General features: G+C 40.3%; 1 protein-coding gene across 6 annotated transcripts in view; it reads right to left on the bottom strand.

The window, feature by feature from the left end:
- sh3pxd2aa (SH3 and PX domains 2Aa) overlaps positions 1-15,963 on the bottom strand; it is a 110,426-nt gene that overhangs the window by 39,582 nt on the left and 54,881 nt on the right. For 4 of the 6 annotated variants that reach the window (XR_010927837.1, XM_067584380.1, XM_067584384.1 and 1 more), the window contains exons 7-8: positions 4,804-4,848; positions 1,206-1,334 (exon numbers count right to left, since the gene is read on the bottom strand). Coding sequence is in view for 5 of the 6 variants with exons in the window: in XM_067584380.1 (XP_067440481.1) it covers positions 1,206-1,334; positions 4,804-4,848 (174 nt within the window). In the remaining variant the exon portion in view is untranslated. The remainder of the gene's footprint in view (positions 1-1,205; positions 1,335-4,803; positions 4,849-15,963) is intronic. The other 2 variants (XM_067584382.1, XM_067584383.1) reach the window with 1 other exon arrangement.

The following is a 15,963-nucleotide window of genomic DNA, read 5'->3' as shown; positions in this document are numbered from 1 at the left end:
CAAGCCGGAAATTAAGACATTCACATCCTTGAAGTCATTCTTGAGAAGACATCAACTTCTTTGAGTACAAGTTTGACCAAAAGCCACATCACACAAGAGATCGCTTCCCATGCATCTGCTTTGCTCTGTCAAAACTTCATTCCACAATTATCTCATTTATGCTGAGTGGGTGATGGGTAGTGCGATAAAATGCTATTTGACTCATACTCAGAGATGTAGAAATGACAAGCCGGTTTGACGCTAAAACTGACTAATTAAGGCACATAATCACTCAAAGATGTGCTAGCACAAACACTGAATTCACATGTGTAATCAGTGTATAGATAAGAACGGAAGGAATGACGGGACATGGTGTGTTTGTGCCAAACTTTCTGCTGAGTTCTCCTGAGTTGTGCAAGCTGCTGGCTGTCAGTGTATGGAAAATGAGAGCCAGCTCTGGGACTGCTTAACAGTGCTAAAAAAGTGCTACATCTCTAGGTGATGAAAACACTACCAGTGTTCAAATATTGTCACTATAATTCTCTGCATGCATAGTACATATGACTTTATTTTCTTCATTTGCAGCCCAATTCAACCAATCAAATAATCACTTTTAGAAGGCTGGACAATTATTTTTGAATTTACTTGACATTCTTGTTTTAAAAGTCAAGAGACTGGCCTCTAGCTGTAATACTGCAATACTGCCTTCCATCCTCACACCCACAACACACACATACACACACACACACACACACACACACACACCGCTGCCAGCCAAACAGCACCTCCAGGTGGTGCCAAGCCCCAGCTAGGAGATTGGGAGACGAGAGGAGAGACTGACAGAGAGCGGAGCAGCGGGAGGAAGGCTGGAGGGGGGGGGGGGACTCTTGTGGACAAAGGAGTTAGAGAAAGAGAGAGTAAACTGAGGAGAGGAAAGAGAGAGAGGTGCTGAGTGAAAATGCTTCTCTGTGTATATGAGGAGTTTGTTTATGCTACTAATGTGTACTCAGAGGGAGAGAGATACAAACAGGAAGAAACAAACAAAATGTCAGGCAGTTCTGAAAACATGCCATTTTAAGAAATCCACTACTTTTCAAAACAACATGTGTTAATAATAATGTTCTGTTATGGATCAAAACCTACATTCTTATGTGTGCAGATGGTGGTCAGAGTTCAACACACAGAAACTTGGCATATAAACAAAGACAAAAAAAAGAAACACTCACCACTTTCACTCTTCTCGATCACGTCCACCGTCTCGCCAGCCTTGAGACTGATCTCCGAGTTCTCCTGCCTCTCGTAGTTGGCCACCGCCACGTACTGCTCCAGCACCATAGGTTCCAAGTTGTCAATCCCTGAGGGGAAGAAACAGGCTGTCAGCCACCTGCCTGCCGTGGCACCCCGCGAACGCCCGCTGCAACCAACTACACCACTGCTGCTGTGCACCCGGTGCGCTGCCATCGGCCGACCCCCGCACCCCGCCGCCGCTGTTCCTCCCTGAATCAGAACGCAAGCTCACGACTTGGCTGCATAGTCCCAAACTTCTGGCCATATAGCTGAGGAGACCCCCGGCCCACAGTGAAGGACTGAGGACCATCGGAAGGGATCAAAACAAAAAAAGGGGACGTGTAGAATTTGTTTGTAGGGGCTGCATTTCGCGCCTAAAGTAGATCCATGACCTGAAGCAAACTTTAAGGAAAAGATAGAGGGGGTAAAAGAAAGGAGGAGAACTACAGGAGCTGCTGACGGTTTAAGGGGAAGACGGGGGAGCGAATGAGTGGAAGAATGGTGAAGTTTCCCTGTGGAAAATCAACAGTGCGGTTGAGAGGAAAGGCCTCCCCTCCACTGCCTTTGGGAGCCAGCCGTTGGACAGGGAGTCAGGAAGGGGGGGTGAACACACCAATCATGGTAGTCGGCACTGCTGGCCTTAAATAGAAACATATGAGTGGACTAGAGGAGAGAGAGCGAGAGAGAGAGAGAAACAGGGCAGGAGGCTGAGTCCATGTTTATGTGAAACAAAAGAAGAAAGCATTTCAGTTGGGTTAGGCCACTCTGTTTTCTCTCTCTCCTTCTCTCTCTGATGTTTTAACCTTTTCAATGCCAGCAGTCCTTTCATTCACCAAGTTCACATCTGATCGAATTGCAGACATGCTTATTTGCTTGTTTGGCCACAGAGAGATGGTCCAAGCAGATTCAGAGGGAGTCTTCGGCAGATTACGATTCACATCCTGTTGTGTTCTCTGTTGTTTAAGTATCTCAGTATGTCTGTATCAGTGATGTGGTCAGGAACAGAAAAAGTCAGGGATGAAATGGTAATATAGCAATAATGAAAAAAAAAAAGTCCTGAGTGTGTTTGTTAAAAGTGTGAATCCACCTTTAAATATAATTCATGACATGAGGCAGGTCAGAGAGGTGTGACCCAAAGCTGACAACAAATTATTAACTGATTGCAGCCTATTCAGTAAATTGAACATTGATATCAGACAGTTTTGCAAAAAGCTTTAATCCTGCAACTCAATGATGATATTATTGAACATCCAATGACAACAGTTTTCTTAATTACTCTTACTACATCCATGCATGACAGCTACCGTATAGTTAGGGCATGGTTAAGTTTTGGCAATTAAAAGGTGGTTAGGGACAAGATTATCATCAATCTTAAATTAAAGACTGTTAGAGCTGCATTGATTGGTCAATTAATCAATTACTTGGTTAGCAGAAAATTAATTGGAAACTATTTTGATAACTGATTAGTCCATTAAGTCATTTTCCATGCAAAAATGTGAAAACTTTGGCAGTTCCAGCTTCTCAAATCAGAGAATTGGCTGCTTTTCCTTGTCTTGAATCATAGAAAAATTCAATAAACCAAGCCCTAACCCTGATGTTTTACAGACAATTGATTAATTCATTAATTGTTTAAATAATTGGCAGATTAATCAATTAGTCTGAGTCACGATGTGAATCCAGTCGGCTTGTGCCAATTGGCAATCGGATCATATATGAAGGATCATGAAGGGATGAGTGTTTTTTCCTTGCCGAGGCTATCGTCAGAACCAGAAAAAGGAGAAATGAGCTGCGGTAGCACATGGAGAGGGAAGAGACCAAGTTTTTAATTGAAATATGGTCCAACAACGTTATAAAATGTAAACTGGGAAAAACTAAAAATGCTGACACTTCCAGGTATTTTCAGAGAGGATGAGAGAGAGAGGATATGAGCAGACAGGATGAAGATAAAGAAACTGTATAATAATATAATATAGTGGCAATACAATGAATCTGTTAATTAATTTTTCTCTATTTAATCAATTGGCGATAGAAGGCTACCCACTGAAATGACAACACCCCGACGTCAGACGCACGCCTGTCTACAAACCAATCAATGTCAAGTATAGGGAGATGCAGCCCACGTAGGTGATGACGACAGGACGTAGGTATGTCATGTAACGTTCTTCTGGCATCGGGCATGGCGATTTCACAGGGTGACGATCCACTAGCTGGACCCCAAAAATCTTTAAGGATAGGTTCTCATTTTTGCCTCACCTGCCAAGACTGGTAGATGAAAGAATCCACCGGCCAAAATAATAAATTGCCTTTTTGTGTCACATATACATTTGTTTCAGTATTTTTCATTGAAATAATAAGATATTATGTTGAAGCAATATTTCCAAAAAAATTACCTAATAAACATGCATTATCAAAGCATGTTAGTACAGTCCAGTATTTTATATTTATCAATGTGGTACACAATGTTGTATGAAGAGATTTTGTTTTTGGTATAATAAAGACAGATTTCATGATGCCAAAATGAGCAACAAAAATATTAGTTACAAAAAACTCAATATGCAAGACAGTTTGTATATATTACAGGTGAATCAGGGGAGTTAGCCAACAAAAACAAACATCTGCAGGGATTAAAGTTCTCTGTCACTACGACAGATTGCTGTTATTTGGGTTGAGAGAGAGAGAAAGAGAGGTCACTTCCAGTTCATTCTCTATTTTGTTTGTGGACTTAGATGTTGTGTTACAGTGTGTGTGCGTGTGACACAGACCAGCGTCGAATATCTAAACACAGAGAATCGCTGAACTTGGAGGTTTTCAAGTTGTATGAAATTTGCACCTTCGATAATTATGGTCATTTTTTTGTCTGCTCAAAGGCACTTGTCTTTGTTGTTCTTAACTTGTACTGACACATTGATAGTACTAATGGAAGGAAACAACATATCTGTGTCTTTCCTCAGCAATGTCTCAATTACAGTTAAACGTTTCAAAGAACATTTGCTAAATGTTCACCAGATGGGCAAAGCTGTGATTGTATTTGTGTTAAAATGTCTGTTTATTTCTGCAGGAAAAAAAATATCTTTGCTGAGATGTTTATTTGCAGAAGAGACTTTGATTCCAGTTCTTCTTTCTTGACTCATCACTTTTATACACCAAAAGTTGAATGGGGTCACAGCCAGCCATCTGAAGCCATGTGGAAGTGTAATGTTAATGTAAAGAACCTGGCTTGACACCTCATTTAAGTCTAAGCTGCTTCACCACATGCAGACCACATTCTGGCCCTCATGGCTCTGTGCCCAGCTGATGTGTTGGCCAAGCAGATCTGCAGAGATGGATGGATAGATTGCAGAGGGAGAGAGGCTGAATATGACCAGATGGATGGAAGGAGAGGCTGGTGACAGTGCATGCAAAGCAGGTGTCAAGAGAAAGCTAAAGTGTGAAAAGAAATAAACTGAAAAACCAAAAGGGATGCAGCTGGCACGTCTCTCTCACACGAGCACAGTAGTGCATGCATATTAACATGTTGACGTAGACACACAAGGCTACCTGAGGCCTCTTTCCTCGGGCTGTCTGTAAAGCCGTACATCCATACTGCAGACATAGAGAAGGAAAGAGAGAAGCAGAGGAAGATTATTCAGTTTGACAGCATGCAGAAAGCAACAGTATGGCAGAGCACACCTTTATCACACCCACTGAAGACAGAGATAGAGTCCTGCAAATTTAGTTTGGGCCTTCTCATCTTGGAATGATACTCAAGAGATGGAAGGCACAAACTCCAAGTCAAAGAGCACAAGCCTGTGTTCTTAATTCCAGTGTTTTCTTCATGCTGAAGTGAATAAATTGCATCTGATGGCACGAAAAAATCCAAAGTAATTGGCCAATGTTGTGGTGCTGTATATCACCAACACCCCATTCTTAATCCGTTACTCAACCCCTCTCTCACTCAGACTGCAAGATACTCGCTCCACCCTTCCCATGATCCCATTTCCTCCATCTCTTCATATCTTTCTCTATTTCTTCCATCCCTATGTCTGGACATCCTGGAATACCTGAGATAGGCGTCATCTACTTCTGAAGTGATTCCTTACTCCCCACCTCCATTCTTCAAAAAACATCTCAGCCTCCAACAAGGAAATTAAACGCCATGCATCAGAGAAGACAGGGACAGAGGAGGTGATGACCAAGAGTGGAATGCTGATTATTAAGCAGGAAAGCCCTGATCTAAAAGCATGATTTAAGATTTTCAGACCAAAAGAATCACTTTAGTGTATGGACCTGTCATCTCTTCCTGGAAGTGATCCAGCATTAGGGCTGCCGGTCTCCTAGAGAAACAGGCCATAACAATATTAAGGAACTGTAACCAGGATTGGGGCCGGGCAAGCTACTGACAATAAGCAGATATGTCCTCTAAAAATACTATAAGCAATGTCCATCCTCATGTATGCTTGTTTTTTGTCTTAAAATTGTGTAGTTTTCTTCAAGTAATAATACTTCACATTTCAAAGCAACTGTTGTCTGAAATTATGAAAGAGCATTGTTTTAAGAAGAATTCAACTTTATTTCATGTATGGAAATCAGTGACAATGTCTCAGCCCACTAGCATTTAAATGTAAGAGAAATAAGAGCAGGAGCTTAAATGTCTGCAGATGTATATGGACTTTTGTAGTATAAACAAGCCAAATGGGAAGTTCTCTTTCAAATAAGTTTCAAACTGAATGCCCCAGAGGCAGCCAGGCTAAATACACGAAAACTACCTCATCTCAAAATATTTATTTGTAAAATACTGTAGAATTTAAGAACCCATTAATGCTGCAGCTGCAGAGTAGCATTAAACTAAAAGTAATTACATGAAAAAAGGGTCAATTTCAAGAAAATTAAGTGTCATGCAACCCTCTATTTCACTGTCACCCCCAGATATACAGTATTCACCCTCACATCATACTCTAATGCCATTTATTTTCTGCAATATATGGAGCAGCGAAGGTTCATACCATAGCAGTGAATTTTAGTAGATTTTGCATGCTGACTGAAAATGTGTCCCTAGCGCTGCATATGGAAAAGTGTCAAGTAATCAAAGTTGGCATTGAATGCTTGGTAAGATTCTTAGGCTTGTGAACTTATTCTTGGATCATATATTTTCTGATTTAAATTGTGAAACATTTCTAACTTTAGATTTTAGCAGTTTGACATTATTTGTAGGATTAAAGCAGGCTGTATTTAGGCACAATGGTGCTTTGAGCCAAATGCTAACTTAGCATTCTAACATGCTCACAATGACAATGCTAACGTGTTAATGTTTACCAAATACAGCATAATGTACACCATGTTCACCATCTTAGTATGGCAATGAAAACAGCTGAGGCTGAAGGAAATGTCATTAGCTTTGCAGGTGTATTTGGTAGGAAACCAAAATATTCGACAAAGTAAAGTTTTGACCTGATGATGGTGCTAGAAGAGAGAAGTCAGAACATCATGAATTCATTAGGATTCATCCTCCGAGGATCATGAATGAGTGTATAAAATCTCATGGCAATCTGGCATCCAGTGATTGTTGAGATATTACAGTCTGGAAGTGGAGGACCGTTTGACATGTCCATTCCTAGAGCCACACTTCCAGCAAAGCTTTAAATTCCTCAAACTAGGGTATCAAAAAAGTCATGTTTTGGTATGAGTATTGAGGTATTATATTAACACCAGTATTTACAAATGACTTTGCAAATGAGGAAAAAGCCAGCTTTCCTAAAATATATAAATATCTTAAATGGTAACAAAAAGCCTTTTGGTCAACTTTTATTTTCTTTTGTTTAACTCCAGGTTCTTTTTGCCTTTGCTTTTTTTTGGTTTATGCACTGAGAACACATGTATCATTCTGAACAAACATATCTTCTTTTTTCTCCCCAGATTATTGCTCTTGTTCCATTATTGCCCACTTCAAAATATCACAATGACATCTTTACTAAGTGTAACTGAATGTTGTCTACAACAACTTTTCTCTGCACCTACCATGAGCCTTAACTAAACACATCTATGTACTGTACAGTACATAATAATATCGACACAGTCAAACAGATGTGGTTGAGGCGTATACATAATGTTTCTGATAAGTTTTGTTTTCACTCAGATTGAACATTTATGGCCTTTAACAAGCACATCTCGTTGTATCCCTCTAGGGTCTTTGCAAACATTCAAAACCCATTTTTAACCTCAAAGTACAGCTGTTCCCTAAATAATCAAATACGCTTTTTTTATAGTTCATGAGCAGAATGTTGTACTGGATCCTGGTGAGTGCTGCCCCTGTTGCGAAGCCAACAGCTCCTCTCCTTTGACTCACGTGAGATAATAAAAGCCAAATCCCCTCTCGCTATCCACCAGAGCCTCAGGAGCTTTGGTGGATTGATGTTGGCCCCAAAGGGAGGGATATGGGCTGGTCCCAGGTCAGCCAGGGTCAAATCCCACTCACTAACGCCCTACCGTGATTATTACCCACCCGGCTGCTCTCAATGTAGTGCTCAACATCTGACTGATATTAACTCTCCCCCACCGACCATACAAATACACACACATAGATGCTTAATTCCTTTCAGGTTGGGTGATGACGCCACAAACCAGCAGAGCCCAGTGTTTTCTCTGTCCCTTTGCTGCTGTGGGTAATTTTCCTAGAATTCTGACCCCAAACGTCTGCATTACCCTGCAATTAAGGGCCTAGGGACAGTGAAAAATGGATGAAAAAAAATCTCTGAAGTCCTTGTTTCTAGGTTTGGATTGGAGGGCCTTATTAGCCATCTATCTTGTTTTTCTGTCGACTTAGTAGATTGTGTTTTGAATGAAAAGCTCCTGTTGCTGACATCACCACACATCCCCCACCCTGACAAACCACAGTCCACTAATAGGCTTAAAACTGTGGCCTAACGACTACAAAGAGTAGAGCATCTGTCCAGACTTTACAGCAAAGTGTCTATATGGCCTTTCTAATAGGATATCTCATAAACTAATTGATGCAGAAACCTTGAAGATACGCTCTCCGATTTTGTTACAAATGTTCTCAAATCCCACAAACTTCTTCCAGCTCGGTGTTGATGTTTTGAAAACTAACTGTGAGTTGCATTGAGTCTCTACTAAGCCTAGGTTGTTCCTTAAAGTTAATAATTCAAGTCGTAAATCGCTAAATTGTGCTCTCAAGCTTTTCCCCCCCAACATTCTTTCATGTGAATGGTAGCAAAACACCTTCACCATGTTTAGTCAAGGGATGTTTAAGTGATGTCAAAGATAACACTACATTGTGTTTAACAGCCCAAACCTGACATATTTTCATATCTCAGAGCAAATTAAAAAACAAAAATATATATAAATGTATTAAATATAGGCGAATCAGAGCAATGAAGGTGAAAGCTTAATGCTATCAATTTTAGGGAATTAGCAGTTTGAAAGAATGTTGTATTAATTCAAGAAGTGCACAAATAACTAATCTGAGGAAACAATCAAAGTAATTTAAAGGTGCAGCATGTAGTATTTTGTGGCATCTAGCGGAATGGACTTGGCAGAAATGGAATATAATATTCATAAGTATGTTTTCATTAGTGTATAATCACCTGAAAATAAGAATCATTGTGTTTTCATTACCTTAGAATGAGCCCTTTATATCTATATAGGGAGCGGGTCCTCTTCCATGGAGCCCACCATGTTTCTACAGTAGCCAAGAACAGACAAACTAAACATGTTTTCAAGGGGACCTTTCACATTTTTCGTGAGATTCGCAGCCACTGTAGGTTCTCCTACATGCATGGAAGGGGAGGGGGGGGGGCGATATCAGTTATCTGCAACCTAACCCCTAGATGCAGCCAAAGGGTGCATCATAAATAATGAAAGTGTGGAAATTTGTCACATCATACAAATATTTAGTGTCTATTTTTGATGAGCATCTCAAATTTGACACAGAGAATATTGTGAAGCGGGGGCAACAGGGAATTCACCTTCTCCGCAAACTAAATTCCTTTTCTGTCAGGCCTGTCAACCTTTGTCGTTTTTATCATTCTTTTATTGAGAGTCTTCTAAGTTTTTCTTTTATCTGCTGGTTTCACAGCCTCACAGTAAAGGATAGAAACAGCCTGAACAGCAATGTTAAAATCTGTTCTAAAATCATCGGAGTTAAATAAAGAGACCTGAATTCTTTCTGCAATCAACAAATCCTCCGGAAAGCAACAAGTATTTTGGCTTCTTCTGGACATGTTCTTGCAAGTGAATTTTCTGTTACCATCAGGGTGTCGTTATGTTTTACCTGCTTGCAAAACTAACCGCCATTTAAAATTGTTTATCCCCTCTGCAATCCAACTTTTAAATGCTACGTAGGTTTGATCTGATCTTTTATTGTGTTTATCAAGTTTATTTATCATTTACAGATCTCATTTCCACATTTTAGCTCCTTGGTGTATTTATTTGTTTGTATGTTGTTGTATGTTACTGTGTTTTTTTCTTCTGTATACAACAAACTGCCCGTAACTAACTGCCCCTTGTGGGATTAATAAAGTTGTTTTGAGTTCGAGTTAAATCCTACACACCACTCCTTTAAGAGCACAAATAAGTGTTTTGAGGGAGCGCTTTGCAATTTGAGGGCACAAATGACTGACTGTAGCTAAAGATTTGTTAGAGTCTACAGCCACTCTAGCAGCTCTCTGAGGCTGTACTTATGCTGTCAACATGCTAACATGCTCACAATGACAATGTCAACACCCTGAAGTTTAATAGATATAATGTTGATGGTTAATCATTATTTCCTTATTTCACCATGTTAGTATGCTAACATTTTCTAATAAGCACTGAACAGTACGGCTGAGTCTGATGGGAAAGTCATTCGTTTTGTAGGTATTTGGTCATAACTAATTAGACATTTAATATGATGATGCTACTAGGGAAGCAGTCAGGGATCACAAAAGTCATAACAATGGATATCTGAACTATTTTTGTCACCCACATAGTTGTGTCAAATGAAAATCAGGGGTCTGACCAAAGTCATTAAGATTCATCTGGGAACCAAGAATGTCTGAACCAAATTTCACAATAATTAATATCTGTTGAGACCGAAATGGTGAAAAGAAAGATAAACAGTGTAAGAAAAAAGGACCAGAGACGTCTGTCAGTCCAAACTTCTAATTAAACGGTTTAATCTGGGTGGAGTACATTTATGCGATATTAAGAATCAACATAATGTACTTTCTGTGTACTTTTAAATATTTAATCTCAGAGCCTTCTCTATAAAAAAAGAAGATTCTAACCTTATAAATAGGTAAACAAAGTCAATTATAGAAAAGTCAGACTGAACCTCCAACCTTATGCAGACAGTTAGCTATAGCTGCTGCTATCACACAGTAAGACACACAGACAGGAGCTTAAATGATAGAACCTTGTCACCTGACACCAAGACAAAGGCAACCAATGACAAATTACAGCTAACCAGTATTGATCCAACACTTGTGAAAAAGCACAGCCGCCGAGAGTGACACCAACGCTAACAATGTCAAACCACAGACAGAAGCGAACCAGTATTGATACAATGTTTAGCAGGAAGGAGAACGAAACCAGCGACAAAACAATGTATCCCTGACTGTGACACAAATGTTTGCAGTGACAAATAACATCTGAGGTGCAAACAGAGGGGGCAGGCGGAGTGACGGCTGACTGGCTCTCTGCGTTAGACACTAACAATGACAGACTCCCAGCTGGAAGAGTGACACAGTGTGGGTGCTCGCTTCAGGGTGAGGTCAAATCACATCACAGGCTACATCTGTTCAACAGAGAGCACTGTCACTTCTGGGCTGAACAAACTCTCTTCTTCCTGTTCTCTCGCTCTGTGCTTCACTCTTTACTCTGACTCATCTCGCTCACTAGTTTTTTTTTTTGTTTTAAACACCACCTCCTTCAGATTTAATGGAGAGGAGCTGCTGAGATACAACACACATGCTCAATGCCGTCACTCCCCGGGGAATAACTCATGCTGCTCTGTGATATTGAGATTGCTAAGCCTCGTGGCTAAAAAGCTGGAAAAGACAATTATCTTTTTTTTTCTGCCTAAATCAATACTCATTTTACTGTATCTTCAACATTGGTGTTAAATGTGTGCTGGCATTATTATTGTTGTAATTAAGTGCTCAATGTGATGTTAAATGTGCAAATGTCAACACAGAGAACTGTTTTATTCTTATGGGTTCTTATATAGAGGCAGGAAATGAAGGGTGTAAATGTCATATAAATGTGTCTGTTGACAGAAGAGGTCCTGATGGTACAAACAACAGCCTGGTCCTAACATCCTAATTAGCACTGACAGCTTAACAGATATGTGCACACACACAAACTACCCCCCTGTCCACTAAACCTACACTTGTAAAAACACAATCACACATATAAACATGCGGATGAAGACACAACCCTCCTCCCTCCTCCGAGTAAATAGGACTGGCCATTCCAACCTCAGTCTGCAATCATATCCACTGTGCCACGTAAACAAACTAGCGCCTGACTGACAACCTCAGCCTCTCTAGCCCAAACAGCACCCTCCTCCTTTCCCGCTGAATCTGGCCCTCACATGGAGGAATACGAGCTCCATCTGCACTCTGCGAGCAGGGGAGGAGCACAGAGTCGTGACCCCAGAAACTCTCTGGACCTGACCCTACTTTTAAAAAAACATGTCTGACATCTATGCCCCCCATTAACACAAGGTAAGATGAATCAGTGTTTGGATTCTATTGAGATGAACTGAAAAAAAAAAAGTAATTTAATCTATTGGGTGAACTGATCCCAATTTTTTTTAACTGCACAGGGTTCAACATTACTGATGGCCCAATGGCCCAGGGACAGTAACAGTTTATGCAGGGCAAATTGATTGGCCAGGGCCCGTGATAGCCAATCAAAGTAATGGGTAAGTCCCTTGTAAAAAACAAACAGTAACCCAGCCACAGAGAAGCACCAACAGCATGTCACAGAATGCATGGCAGAGAAGCGTTGTGGGCAGCTCAAGCCTCAGCCCAGTGGAGGAAGAGGTAGCTCACATGCCTGCTAACGTTAGCCTGCCCACTCTGGGGGATAACAAAAAATATAGTTGGTGTATGTAACATAACCGACACTATATGGTCACCTCAGCTTGTGTTATTTTCTGTTGCTGTATCAGCTGTGAGAGCTACTGTACTATGCGCATAATAGCAATTTAATTGCTGTGTGTAGCTCTGTGTAGCTTTCTGTTGCTGCTCTGAATAACTCCATCGAATTTTGGAAAGTAACGGCGCTTTTTGTCCCCAGCTCATATACACTCAGCTAGATTTAACCTTTTCTTATTACCTATACCTACCTATTCTTGCATTACCTTATCTGTCTGTGTTGCCACTGGACAGCAAGCTGTGAGGCTGTTTGAAAACACTTGTGCTAAAAACACAAGTTTTTAGCTCATGTCAAGCCCGTTGTTTTTGTCCCTCTATTGTTTTTTCAAACACAATGTCTCTGCCTTAGTGCATTTCAAATGCTTTTTACAGTATTGACAGATTTACTGAAATGTAATTCCTTGTTGATGCAGTTATAACAAGCAGCAACCTCCAGGGCCGAAAAATGAAGCCAGCACGGAAGTGCCAAAAACTGCAGTTCCTTGAATGGCCACTTGAGGCTGACTCCAAAAGCGAGTCATTCCCCATAGACCCCCATGTTAAAATGCCCAACTTTACAGCAGAAATAAACATGTTTACAGCCTGGTATGAAAAGTAGTTTTGGTCTTTATAGGCAATTTCCCTGCCCATGACAACTGTAAGGGGGTGAATTTTTATATAACTCACCCATTAATTTTATTAAGGCTTAAGTTATGCATAATTAAGGGATTGACAGGGTATAGCCGTAGCCGTCGCTATTTCAGTGTGTTTTCAGTTCATGAAAATTAATTGTAACATTTTGGTGGCCTTAAAAATTCTTCTTCATTTACTGATCCAATATGTGCCTAATTTTATATTTTGCACATTTGTGTAAATGGTAAATGGACTGTACTTGTATAGTGCCTTTCTAGTCTTCCGACCATTCAAAGCGCTTTTTACACTACGAATCACATTCACCCATTCACACACATTCATACACTGAATGGGTACAGCTACCATGCAAGGTCCCAACCTGCCCATCAGAGAAAGCTAACCATTCACACACATTCATGCACTGATGGTACAGCCATCAGGAGCAATTTGGGGTTAAGTGTCTTGCCCAAGGACACATCGGCATGTGGACTGGAGGAGCCGGGAATCGAACCGCCGATCTTCCGATTAGTGGACGACCCGCTCTACCTCCTGAGCCACAGCCGCTGTAATATATAAACATTGCATATCCATAACTTAAGGAAAACAACTAAATCTAAAGGGAACTTCACCGTTGTACATATTATGTATACAATGAATAAATCCCCAAAATAATGGAAAAAAAAGTTATTTTAATATTTTTGGCTGCTGGGCCAGTGAAAATATACAGTAAAACTCTGATCTACTGGCCAAGTGGGCCAGTGGGGAAAAAATGGAACAGAAATGGAAATGGAACAAAACATTGGACTCTGCTGCAGCTCCAATGTGATGCAAATCATCATGCCACTACATGTGAAATGGCCTGCAACAGAGATTACTTGCAACAAATGACCCTGGAAGGACTTGAACCAGAAACACTGCAGTAACATGGCGTGCATATCGGACTGCTCATCCACCAAGACATACCACTTCACTTCAATAGCACTTCAGTAATCTCTTTTACTGATCTAATATTGCACAATAGTCAATACAGTTTACATTTGCTTTTCAAAACACCCTCTGTTTCTTGAGAAAAATAGTCTAGTGCTGAGGAGGCATGATGCATTTAACATCTCCAGCAACAACAACAATTTCTTTAGAAGAAATCAGCAGGGTAGCTGTTGAAATGAGTAGTAACAAAGATCACTGCTCCCAATTAAGAGTGGTTGGGAAATAGTTTTCTTACTGAGAATTGGATGGGAAGATTGATATCAACCTCATGTCTGTGCATGAGCCAGCTTGAGCCAGATGGGGTCAAGATATATTTAGCCTAGCTTAGCATAGAGACCGCTAACCTGGCTCTGTCTAAACTTCAAAACTATACCTAACAACTCCTAAAAAGCTCACTAAGAAACAAGTTGTCCCTCATCTGCCTAATCCATACACAGATATCTAAAAACAACAGTTTGTGGTTTTAGAAGGAGTTCAATCTTTCGTGACAAACAGCAGTTACCTGTCCAGCCAGCATTCTGTGCAGCACTTCTGGCTACAGCAAGGGTCGACAGATACGGTCTATGAGCACACAATTTGGTTTTGGGCTCTCTACCGGTACAATGATACCAAACCTGACAACCTCATTGTAATGTCAAGACTCTGGGAGAGTCCCTGCACCTGGATGTTGTTTGTTCAATACAGCATGCAACTCCAAAAGTCACAAATTGTAATTTTTAGATTACAGTTTACAACATATACAGATTAAACAAGCATGTAAATGAGTGATGGTTGTAGGTACCGCTAGGCAAGGTTTTTTTTAACTTTGAACAGAGCCAAGCTAGCTAGTATTTCCTATAAAATTGAACTATTCCTTTAAACTTCAAAAAGGACAGCAATATAAAGTATATATAGAAAGTATAGAGAAGTATATAGAGGAGATGCCACAGTACTGGAGTCGGCACACAGTTTGAAGAACAGTGAAAAGTGAAAGGAAAAAGATTGATCTCTGCACTTACAATTATGATTATATGGTAGCAAATGAAAAGGAGCAACCACAACTAGTGTATATTCTATTTTCTGTGAATAGTGAAACTTTTTGTAACAGTCATCACCACTGAATGTATATAAAAAACACTGACATATCTGGGGTATGAAAAATTTAGATATGGATCTTAATGTTCATATGCTGTAAGCGATTTCAAGCTCTTCATATTAAACTACCTACAGGAGAAATAAAGTGCAGAGAGCATATCACTGAGAGAATGTGACACCTTCCCTTAATTAAGGGAACAGACCTGATTCAGTTTCCAGAGCACAGACACACTGCAGATGTTATGTAACTGTCTAAAGGTCTAAAAATAGACATTCAGACAACCTCTTGACACACAGACTGACTTCATGTCACTTGAGGTCGTAGCAGAGATCACTGGGTCAGTGGAATGGCCTCCAACCAGGCAACAGCCCAAACATTTAGGTTGGCTGACAAAAAGGGTATGAAAGCCTACTGTTGCAAAGCATAATGTGACACACTAAGGGGATGTAGAAAAAAAAAAAACACAAGCCTGCTTATCTGCAGAAGCAATCAGCTTCCAAGAAATCAAATCACTTTGAGGAATGTGGATGTAATTGAATTGGTAGTGAGCTCTCTCTGGGGCTACAACAAACCGATTCGTTGCAGGGTGGTTGTAGAGTTCCTGTGCTTTTAGTCCAAAAATAAAACACTATCGTTTTCAAGAGTGGTTTACTTGGAGGAGATGAGATGACATGAACTTACGATGCAACATGTGAACTACTGTTTTTGCATCGCTGTACGCCTAGTCATTACAAAGCTATCTCAGGATATTTCCATTCACAAACACATGCTTTAAGCTACTCAAATATCAAGACAAAGTAGACTTTAATGGCATCTCTAGCAATAGTCATATTCTCCATTAACCACAAACTATTTCCTGCATTTTGTCTTCAATAAGTCATAAGAGGT

The sequence above is a fragment of the Thunnus thynnus genome, chromosome 3 (assembly GCF_963924715.1).
Source record: "Thunnus thynnus chromosome 3, fThuThy2.1, whole genome shotgun sequence".
Lineage (NCBI taxonomy): Eukaryota > Metazoa > Chordata > Actinopteri > Scombriformes > Scombridae > Thunnus > Thunnus thynnus.
This window is presented reverse-complemented; position numbering and strand designations above follow the sequence as displayed.